The following is an 11,637-nucleotide window of genomic DNA, read 5'->3' on the forward strand; positions in this document are numbered from 1 at the left end:
CCGGTATCCTGACTGTAGATCCTAAATTTGCCAGAGCATATGCCTCAGCATTTTCCTCTCTTGGTACCTGTTCAAGTGTAAAAACTTCGAAATATCCTGCTAAGTTTTTAACGATTTCAAGATATTCGACTAACCTTTCACCTTTGACTGCATAAGATCCATTGAAATGGTTAGTGATCAACAAGGAATCAACATATACTTGTAAACATTTGATATTCATATTCTTAGCCAATTCTAATCCTACAGTCAGAGCTTCATACTCAGCTTCATTATTAGTAGTAGGAAAGTCATATCTAATAGCCTGGGGTAATATGTCCCCCTATGGCGATTTTAGTAGTACCCCTAATCCTACACCTCTTATGTTAGATGCACCATCAGTATATAATATCCAAGATCTTGAATTCTCACCTAGTTGCTGTACTTCTAGGTCAACTTCATTTTAAATATCACTACTAAAATCAGCCACAAAGTCTGAGACTTTATAGCATTTCTAGGTTCATATATCAAATCATATGCACTTAGTTTTACAGACCACTTAGCCATCCTACCAGACATTTCAGGTTTCCTAAGAACATTTATAATAGGATAATTGTTTTTTATATGAATCCTATGTGTTTCAAAATAATGTATAAGCTTAGTTGATGCCATAACTAGAGCTAATATCAATTTTTCTAAATGTGAGTATCTAGTTTCAGCATCTAACAAACTTTTACTGACATAATAAACAGGATACTGCTGACCTTCATGATCCTTTACCAGAACCACACTTACTGCATTCCCTGACACTGCAAGATACAGGGATAAGGGTTCACTATCCTTGGGCTTCATCAACAAAGGTGCACTTGAAAGATACTGCTTTAATTCTTGTAGGGCAGCTTCGTGTTTTTCTCCACATTCAAATTTTTTGTTCTTCTTCAGGATATCGTAGAATTCCTTGCATTTTTCTGAGGATCTTGATATGAACCTGTTTAATGCCGCTACTCGTCCTGTTAACCTTTGCACATCTTTCATGTTGGATGGTGATTTGAGATCCAGGATAGCTTTAATCTGTTCAGGAGTTGCTTCTATTCCCCTCTTGGTCACCATATATCCTAAAAATTTTCCTGCCCCCACTCCGAAATGGCACTTAGCAGGATTCAGCTTCATATTGTATTGGTCCAGGATGTTGAAGGCACATTCAAGATCCTGGAGGTGATCCTACGCCTTCTTGGATTTCACCACCATATCATCAATATACACCTCCATTGTGTCCCCCAGTTTGTCTTTAAACATCATATTCACTAGTCTCTGATACGTTGCACCTGCATTTTTCAAACCAAAAGGCATGGCAGTATAACAGTATATACCTGTGGCTGTCATGAAAGCTGTGTCTTCCTGTTCGGATGGTTCCATCTGGATTTGCTGGAATCCTGAGGATGCATCCATAAAGGTCAGCATTTCATGACCGGCGGTTGCATCTACCATCGAATCTATGTGAGGCAAGGGAAATGGGTCTTTAGGACAAGCTTTATTGAGGTCTGTGTAGTCTACACAAACTCTGCATTTCCCATTTTTCTTTTGAACCACCACCACGTTTGCTAACCACTTGGGGAATTTGACTTCCCTAATCATCTTGGACTTCAATAATCTTTCAACCTCTTCTTGTATGATCGCATTTCTTTTAGGAGCAAATTTTCTTCTCTTTTGCTGAACGGGCTTAAAAGACCTGTCAATTCCAAGCTTGTGAGTTATAATATCTTTTGAAATACCTGTCATGTCTTCGTGTTTCCATGCGAACATAGACATCCTGCATTTTAGAAAATTAGTAAGTTGATTCTCAATATCCTGAGGGATATTAGTCCCTACAAGCACCGAGATATCTGGATTATCCTGATCCAGGATAACTCTCTTAAGATCCTGCTCCGAAGCTTCCACGATATCCTGGGCTTGTATCTTTAATTTCTATCCTGCTTTGGACTTTGTTGAGGCTTTCATCGAAGAGGAATAACATTCCTTCGCCTCCTGTTGATCGCTTTCCACTTTGACTACCCCCCAAGGAGTAGTGATCTTGATGCACTGATGATAGGTTGATGGCACAGCTTTCATATCGTGAATCCATGGCCTGCCTAATATAATATTATAACAGGATAGTGAATCCATGACACATAATCGTTGCATTTAGTTCACCGCTTCAACACATACAGGCAGTTTTATTTCTCCAACAGTGTTCTTTGCTTCTCCACTGAATCCTACAAGCACAGTGGACTTTGAAGTGATCTCCATTTGGGGGATGTTCATTCTCTTCAGGGTTTCCAACTGGATGATGTTAACCGAGCTACCGCTGTCCACCAGTATCCTGCGTACAAAATGATTAGCAATATATAAATTGATTACCAAACCATCATGATGAGGATCCTGAATGTTGTCCCAGTCATCACTGTCAAACGTTATCACTTTGTCAGTTGTAAGTGTTGTCATCCTTGTCGGCTCGTCCCCTCTTTCTGCCTTAGCCTCCTTGGCATGTCTCTTTGATGCAGAATAAGAGGTTCCACATATATTGGATCCTCTAGATATGAAGTTGATTATCTTAGCGTCTGGAGGAGGTGATGCTGCTCGTTCATGATCCTTCTTAGTATCCTGACCCTTATTCTTCTTTCTGCTCAGAAGATCTTTCAAATATCCCTTGCTCAACAGGTAGCTTATTTCCTTCCTCGGGGCTATGCAATCTTCCGTCACATGTCCAAAATCCTCATGGAAGGCACACCACTTGGATTTATCCTTCCAATCGGCCTTTTGCTGGTTCTTCCTTGGCCACCTCGCTTTATCTCCTAAACCCTGCATAGCATACATCAGTTCAGGTATATTAACAGAAAAACAATATTCTGACAATTCAGGATATTCTTCGCCATCTTCATCCTCAACAACATTCACTTTCTTGCTGTCATTTTTACCATACGGCCTAGAGCGGTATGGTTTGTACGAGGACTCCGATTTCCTGTTTGTTGATTCGTATGTCGAGAATAAATTCATCCTCTCTTTCATTTTCTTGTCGTCTTCAAGTCTGATATATCTCAAAGCCCTGTTCCGAGCTTCATCCAGGTTCCTGCAAGGATTCATCATAAGATCCTGATAAAATTGGAAATCCTTTTGCAATCCCATCTTGAATTCCTGCACAGCTGTAGCAACGTCAAGGTGTGGGATATCCAAGGATTCCCTGCTGAACTTGTTCACGTAATCCCTTAAGGATTCTTGAGGACCCTGAGTTATCCTGTAGAGGTCACTTGTTAGTTTTTCAAAGCTTCTACTGCAAGAAAACTGAGTGTTAAACAAATTAACCAAATGAGCAAATGATGTAATTGAATGAGGTGGAACGTTTAAAAGCCATTTCAAGGCTGATCATGTTAGAGTAGAGCCGAAGCCCTTGCAGAGGCATGCTTCCTTAAGTTCCGGTGGAATAGGGTTAATCTCCATTCTCTCCCTATACTGAGCAATATGTTCCTCAGGATCCGTGGTCCCGTCATAAAGCTTCATATTGGGAGTTTGGAATCTTTTTGGGATTTCAGCATCACATATAGGATATGCAAACCGGGATATCCTGTGACTGTCCTGGGATACTTCCGGTATAGGCTACACCACCCCAAGTACACTGGATATCATATCCTTCAGCTTCTGAAGCTCTTTGGAGAGTGCCGACGTTATACCTGTATCCTGCGAAGATCCAAGATTTGTAGTAGCAAGAGTATTAACATTATTAGGTAAGTTACCAGTTTGAGGATTATGGCCATATCTAGGAGCATATCCTGGTCCCCTGACAGTCGATATCCTGGCTATTGAGGGTATTTCAGGAGTATTGCCCTGGGAATGACTTGGTACAACATTGCCCTGACTATCCTTAGTATACACTGCTGAACTAAAGTTCAGCGCTCTGGGCTGCAAGGGAGTGACAGTATCCTCAGTATGTCTCTTGGAGTTAGACTTCAAGAGTTGTATTTCTCTCATTCTCATCTGGTTAGTTTCTTGTTGTTGCTTCATTTGATCCTGTATACTACTAAACAAAGTTAAAATTTCATCATTAGAAGCCATAATAGGAGTTCTCCCTGGGACACCAGATCTATGGACATTTTTAGCAGGAACAGTGTCTCGGGATATATGAGTTTCAACCCTCCTTGGTGGAGCTTGAGCCTGTGAAGAAGCTTGCATCTGTGGAGGTGGTGGAAGCACCGAACCGGTTGTGGCAGAGGTTGTAGCGGGCATGGAAGAAGAGCTCATGTTTGATTTCGAAGCCATTGAAAATAGTTGTGTAAAAAGTTTTGAAAACAAGAAGCCAAGTAGTGATTTTAACAATGCTTTTAGTAGAAAAGGACCACTTGCCCCACGGTGGGCGCCAAATTGTTTTGGTAAAAAATTACTGAAGCAATTAAGTGATCAAATTAGTTTGTGAGGTAGTGTGCTAGCAATGCTTGTGAAAAATATGTTGGTGTGTTCGTTTATAAAAACAGTTTTAGGATATAGCCTCAGGATATGAAACTATACCAACAATCAAACAATGAGCTGAAAAAGTAAAAGTAGACACAGGATATACGAGGAAAGCCCTTGATCAATCTAGATCTCCGGCATAAAACCTCGGGAGCTGACAATCGTCGGCTGCCTTGTTCTTCTTATTGCTTGAATATTCAGGATACAGTGCAGGATATAGCTCAGATCGCCACTAAGTGTTACAAAGATTGCTAGTGTGGAGTGTTAGTGCGTAAATGTAAGAAAGAATTGTACGAGTTCAAGAACTGTTGTGTAGTGTGTGACCTAGAGATCTGGCTATCCATTTATAGTTACAAATAACAAACAAGCTATCCTAAAAACTTGGGGTGCTCCGGAATATTCCTTTTGGAACGTTAGAGACCTAGTCTTCCGGCTTCAACGTCCACTTCTCAACCAAATGGAGCGAGTCTTCAGGAGAATGAGTCCTCATTAACGTTATGATCCTGCAGCCATAACCTGCAAGCGAATTGTTAGCAACCACCAGGATACTGCATCAGGATGTTACCAATATCCTGGTCCGGTATCCCGATCATAAACAGCTATTATATATTCAAGATATAATTCAGGATTCCACGCATAACATAGGGTATATGTAAGAAAATTTTGATATGTGTATGTTTTGTAGATTATATGTAAGATAATTAATGATTAGTTGACTAATTAATTAAAGAGAGAAAAATTAATGAGATAAGTTATAAATGAAATAGTATTTTACAATATATCCTTTCTTCTTTTTCTTCTTTCAATAATTTTCTTCTCATTTGATCCCCTTAGACTGCGGGGTATGGTGGGGCTTGGGTTGGCGTGGGTTGGGGCGGGTGATGACACGTGGAATGGGAGCCCCCCCCACTGCCTGGTACGTGTCCGCGGGGTATGGTGGGGCGTGGGTTGGGTGCACCGCGTGGCAGGGTAGTTTATAAAAAAAAATATACAAAATTTAAAAAAATCACACAAACATTTATAAAAAAAAACATACAACTTCATTATTTATAAAATTACATAAACCTAAAAATTACAAAATAAGAAACCTAAAGCGTTAAATAAATTTCAAAAAGGTCGATCTTGTCGAACGCCTTTTTTTCCTTGCCGCGAAACTCTATGTTCGCCACCGCCACCCGGTCCTCGTGGCTTAACTCGCCCCCGGGAACGGCTTCGTAGTAAGCCTTGAAACGCTCGAGCTTGGGACGTAGCTCGCGCCATTTATGTTGGCACGCGTTCATGTTGTGGCGGTCGTTACCGACGTTTAGTTGGTAGGCCGCGAAAGCTTCCGGCCAATATTTGGTTTGGCCCGGTGGCCGCCCCTTCATAGCGTCAACGACGCTTGTGACTAGGGCAAGTTCTTCGTGGTGGGTCCAGGATGCCATAGCGGGTTCGTGGGATGTTGGGTTTGTGGTGACCGGCTGGGGCAGCGGGTGGGTTTTGTCGAATTTTTGGGACCACGGTGGGGGTTGGGATGGACCACCCGGTTGGGGTTTGGGGGTATTTATAGAGGATGTTGGGGTTTGGGTGACCGGTTGGGGTGACCGCTTGGCCAAGCCAACGGTTTGAATTTAAAAATTCAAAACTTTTGGGATGGCCCGCTATGACGTGGCGGGTGAGCCAATGATATTCAGCCAACTAGGATGGCCAAACCGCCCCACGCCCGGCTTGAAACCCATGCCCCAAGGGCCACGCCGAAACCCATGCCCACCCGGGGTGGTGGCTTGGGCGTTTTCCCCTACCCACGCCCAAACTCCCGCCCCATACCCCGCAGTCTTAATACATAATGCATATACTAATTATGTTTGAGGGGTAAATTTGTCTTTTCCACACCATCACGAGTTAATGAGAGCTACAAATTTATTAAATATTTAAAATACTCTATTTAATTCAAAGGAACTCAAGAGGTATGTAATAAATAAACATTTTATTAAATATATTGTATTTAAAAAAACTAATAAAATATCAATGATGAATTGAAATGAAAAATTAGAAGAATTATTATCGGAAAATTAAAATGAAGTACTAATGATCGATTCAAATTAGAAATTAAAGTTAACACAATTAGAGTAATGGTTTTTTATTAGCTTTTAAACATGTGTCTAACTAATTTATACAGATTATCGACCACATTTCTTTATGTCTTTTATAATTTAAGTGAGAAAGAAAACTCATGATAATATGAACAATTAAATTGTATATGAAAAAAACCTAGAAAATAGTATTTAAATAAATAAAGCTTTGGCATAACTCATATGCATGAAAACTTCATTATTCAACTGAAGTTGACATATTTCACCAACTGGTATTGTGATTAAAAGCATAACCTAAATCATTAGCATGATTTACGAAATCGTTTCTATGATTATGTGTATTAATTGTATTAAATGTGTATTATTCGGTTTCCTAGTATAGGTCATTTGTATCTCTATATATTGTAAACGTATTATGTTTTTATAATTGAGAGTTGAGTTTTACATGGTATCAGCCTAACTGGCGGTCCTCCTCCCTCCCTCTTACCCTGCTTCTTTTTTTCTCTACCAAACCCTTGCCCTTCTGCCGTCACTCAAAAAGTTGTTGCCACCATTTTTACTTTATCCATCCTACCCATAAATCTCTTTGACCACCGACCCACTATACTTTCTACAAACCTTACCCACTAAAGTATTTCCTACAAATCAATTTTTTGGTTTGCTTTAGTTTCTGTTCGACTCAAAATTGAACATACGAAACCCACTTGTCTCAGCAACTCCTGCCGTTACTCTGTCTTTTGCTGAAATCCAAACCCTTGCTGCTACTTTGTCTTCTGCCGAAACCCTTATTACCGATTCCATGGCCACATCGACACACACTACCACCGAAACTCCTCTCCATTCCCTTCTTCACTTCATACCTCTCAAACTAAACTCCACAAACTACCTAGCATGGTCCCAACAAGTCTCTCTTGTTCTCACTCTTTAGAACTTGATTGGACATGTTGATGGCACCTCTTCTAAACCACCCGAAACCGTTCTTAAGGCCGATAAACCTGTCCCAAACCCAGCTCGTACTGAATGGTTAACCAAGGATCAATCGGTATGTCTCCTTCTTCAGTCCTCTCTCTCCGAGGAAGCCATGTCCGAAATTATTGGCATCTCTAATGCTCGTCAGATCTGGTTGGCTTTGGAAACAGCGTATAGTCTCTGTTCCACTGACCGTATGCATATCTTACGTGATAATCTGCGCATGTTGCAAAAAGGTTCTTCCTCTGTGGCTGAGTTTGGCCGAAAATTTAAAACCATATGTGATCAACTTGCTGTTATAGGTCACCCGGTCGATGAAACTGATAAATGTCATTGGTTTCTATGTGGTCTTGGAACCACTTTTGAACACTTTTCCACAACCCACCGTGCCTTAGGCACTTCATCCTTTCGTGAATTGCTTGGGAAAGAAGAAAATCAAGAAACCTTCATGACATCCCTTCACGGACAGAATACTCCTCGGGTTGCCTTTGTTGCTCAGCAGTCCCGTTCTGGTAACACATCTCGTTCCTCTTCAGGATCCTCTTATACTAATCGGGGTCGTGGCCGTGGTCGAAATTCTGGTCGCGGTCGTGGCAAGCGACCCCCTCATTGTCAATTATGCAGGAAAGATGGTCACTATGCAAATACGTGTCCCAATTTGGCTTCTTTTGCTAAACAAGCCGCTCCTCTTGATGCCAACTTGGCCGAAGCTTTCCATGCTCAATGTCATGTCACTGATGACTACCCAGACTGGACCGGTGATACAGGTGCGTCGACCCATATGACTCCTTCCAAACATGATCTTGAAACCACTTATGACTCTTCTAGAAACGAATTTGTTCGTTTCGGAAACGGTCACACTTTACCTGTCACTAACATTGGAACAACATCTCTTTCCCCCAATCTCCCTTTAAAAAATGTCCTTGTTGTTCCTCACCTTACAAAACGTCTCCTTTCTATCAGTAAACTTACACATGATTCCCATGTTGATGTCCTTTTTTTCTAATAATTTCTTTCACATTCAGGATCGAAAGACCAAGGAAATCCTGGCAAAAGGGACATGTGAGAATGGACTTTACGTCCTTCGTGAAGGGAATCATGCTTTCGTGGCCTACTACTATACTCCTCATCTCAAGGCTTCTTTTGAACGCTGGCATGGTCGCCTTGGACATGTTTCCTTTGATATTATTTCTAGATTGCATAAACTTGGTTCATTGTTTGTTACGTCGTTGTTACCTAAACCTAGTATTTGTTCTCCTTGTCAAATGTCTAAGTCGCATCGTTTACCTTTTGATTTAAATAATAAACGTTCTATGCATGCTTTGGATTTAATTCATTGTGATCTTTGGGGACCTGCACCTGTTACATCATCAAATGGCTATCGTTTTTATGCAATCTTTATTGATGATCATTCTCGTTTCACATGGTTCTACCCACTAAAACAGAAATCTGATTTTTATGAAGCTTTATTAGTTTTCACACCCTTTGTTCAAAATCAGTTATCACGAAAAATTAAAATTTTCCAAAGTGATGGTGGAACTGAATTTACCAACCATCGAGTTCAAATTTTTTTTTCATGAACATGGCATTCATCATCGCCTTTCTTGTCCCCATACTCCTGAACAAAATGGCCGTGCTGAGCGTAAACACCGACATATTACTAAAACTGGTTTGGCAATGCTTTTCAACTCTCATGCTCCGGCTACATTATGGTCGGATGCCTTTGCTTCTGCCACATTTATTGTCAATCGCCTTCCTACCCAGTTACTAGAGTTCAAATCGCCATTTGAACTATTATATGGTCACCCTCCTACGTATTCCACCTTTCGTGTTTTTGGATGTCGTGTGTTCCCTTATCTAAGGGATTATGCTAAACATAAACTATCACCTCGCATCACTGAATGTATTTTCATTGGTTATGATGCTAAGTACAAAGGCTATCGATGCTTGGATCCAAAAACTCATCGCGTCTATGTTACAAGGCATGCTACATTCGATGAGGATTCCTATCCCTTTAGCGGTCATGTCACACCAATTGATGAGGCCACCTTGGTTTTCTCCAACTTTGATGAAACTCTTCCATCTGTCTCTTTACCAAACCCCCACCAGTTATTTCACCTCCTACTTCTGAGTCCACTATCTCTCACGAGTCCTGTCCTTGTTCCTTATGCCCTACTGATCCACCTTTTCCCACTCCTCCATTATTCTCCAATTCTCACCTATCGGCCCAATCCACTAACCCTCATCCCTCGGCCCTACAAACCAACTCATCCATACCTACCCCATCGGTTCAAACACAAGCCCAAACCTTATCACCCCACCCACCATCCTCGGCCCCCATTCCATTTCCTACATCCCCACCACCAAGCCATCCTGCCTCTTCCTCCCAATCGGTCCAACCACAACACCTCTCCAATCCACCTACGACCGACCCAACTCCACCTATCATACCCCACACCTCTCCCCAATTTACCCAGGGATCTCCCGTTGAGCCGATGCCATCTCATCCTATGAGAACTCGATCGAACAACGTCATTTTCAAGCCCAAATATTATGCTAACTTCTCTTTATTTTCAGGTTCGTTACATCATGCTTTACTTGCAGCTCATGATCCCCGTGGTTACAAATCAGCAGCAAAACACTCTAAATGGGTGAAGGCAATGGAAGAGGAGCTCCAGGTGTTAAAATCTAACAACACTTGGGTACTTGTTCCACGACCTACAGGTGCAAACATTGTTGGATCCAAGTGGATTTTCAGAACAAAATACAAAGCAGATGGTTCCATAGATTGATACAAGGCTTGCTTGGTGGCCCAAGGTTTCACTCAGGTTCCAGGACTTGATTTCTCTCACACCTTTAGTCCTGTTGTCAAAGCCTCTACAATTCGTGTTGTTTTATCGCTTGCTACTATTTATGGTTGGTCCTTGCGTCAATTGGATGTGCGAAATGCCTTTCTCAATGGCAATCTTTCTGAAACGGTATACATGGAACAACCTATGGGTTTTATTGATGCTAGATTTCCTAATCATGTGTGTCGTCTACAGAAAGCTCTTTATGGTCTCAAACAGGCGCCTCGAGCTTGGTTTCAACGACTAAGCACCTTCTTAACATCACATGGCTTTGTTTGCAGTCAAGCGGATCAATCACTTTTTATTTATAAGACAGCAAAAGCCATTGTTTATCTTCTTGTGTATGTGGACGACATCATCATCACTGGCAGTGATTCCTCTTTTATTACGTCCTTTGTTGCTCGACTGCATAAAGAATTTTCAGTCAAAGACTTGGGTCCACTCGGTTACTTCTTGGGTCTTGAAGTTACTCACTCTGATGCCAGTCTCTTTCTCAGTCAGGCGAAATATGCACATGACATTTTGTCTCGTGCTGGTCTGTTAGATTCCAAACCTGTTGCCACTCCTCTTGCTACAACTGATACTTTTCTTAGCAAGGGGGTCCCATTTCATGATCCTACTCTTTACAGGTCGCTAGTTGGAGCTCTTCAGTATCTCACCATTACCAGACCAGACGTCTCTTATGCAGTCAATCAAGCCAGTCAACATCTACAGGCCCCTACAACATCTCATTTTCAGTTGGTTAAACGGATACTCCGTTATGTTAAAGGAACAATTGCCTTTGGGTTAACCTTCTCCAAACCAGCTTCAACAACCATCGTTGGCTATTCTGATGCAGACTGGGCTCGTTGCATTGAAACTAGACGCTCCACTTATGGTTATTCTATTTATTTGGGTGGCAATCGGGTTTCCTGGAGTGCGAAGAAACAACCTACAGTCTCTCGCTCTAGTTGTAAATCTGAATATCGGGCCATGGCAAATACTACAGCTGAAATCATCTAGCTTACTCACCTTCTTCGAGAACTACACGCTCTACCTATGGCTCGTCTGACTTTGCTTTGTGACAACAAAAGTGCTATTTTTCTAAGTCAAAACCCGGTTTCACACAAACGTGCAAAGCATATCGACATTGATTATCATTTTGTGCGTGAGCTTGTTTCCTCTGGGCGTCTCTATACAAAATTTGTTCCATCCAATCTCCAGGTTGCGGATATTTTCACTAAAAGTCTCTCAAGGCCTCTCTTTGAAAAACTTCGAGGCTTGCTTCATATTGGTCCCCCACCTGTTCGATT

General features: G+C 41.5%; 3 protein-coding genes across 3 annotated transcripts; 2 read left to right on the forward strand and 1 right to left on the reverse strand.

Annotated features, from left to right (window-relative positions):
* Nucleotides 1-2,157: 2,157 nt before the first annotated feature.
* On the reverse strand, nucleotides 2,158-4,248 carry LOC110944546. The gene is made up of 4 exons (XM_022186207.1): nucleotides 3,925-4,248; nucleotides 3,625-3,687; nucleotides 2,747-2,814; nucleotides 2,158-2,635 (listed from the first exon to the last, which is right to left on the reverse strand). The coding sequence occupies exons 1-4, from the start codon at nucleotides 4,246-4,248 to the stop codon at nucleotides 2,158-2,160; spliced, it is 933 nt and encodes a 310-aa protein (XP_022041899.1).
* A 2,779-nt stretch (nucleotides 4,249-7,027) lies between these two features.
* On the forward strand, nucleotides 7,028-8,773 carry LOC110863866. Its single transcript, XM_022113116.2, has 2 exons — nucleotides 7,028-8,263; nucleotides 8,522-8,773. The coding sequence occupies exons 1-2, from the start codon at nucleotides 7,609-7,611 to the stop codon at nucleotides 8,560-8,562; spliced, it is 696 nt and encodes a 231-aa protein (XP_021968808.1). The 5' UTR covers nucleotides 7,028-7,608; the 3' UTR covers nucleotides 8,563-8,773.
* A 1,707-nt stretch (nucleotides 8,774-10,480) lies between these two features.
* LOC110944548 (uncharacterized mitochondrial protein AtMg00810-like) lies at nucleotides 10,481-11,347 on the forward strand. The gene has a single exon (XM_022186208.1). It carries the CDS (start codon nucleotides 10,481-10,483, stop codon nucleotides 11,345-11,347), a length of 867 nt encoding a protein of 288 aa, XP_022041900.1.
* The last annotated feature ends 290 nt before the right edge of the window (nucleotides 11,348-11,637 follow it).

Source organism: Helianthus annuus, chromosome 6 (assembly GCF_002127325.2).
Source record: "Helianthus annuus cultivar XRQ/B chromosome 6, HanXRQr2.0-SUNRISE, whole genome shotgun sequence".
Lineage (NCBI taxonomy): Eukaryota > Viridiplantae > Streptophyta > Magnoliopsida > Asterales > Asteraceae > Helianthus > Helianthus annuus.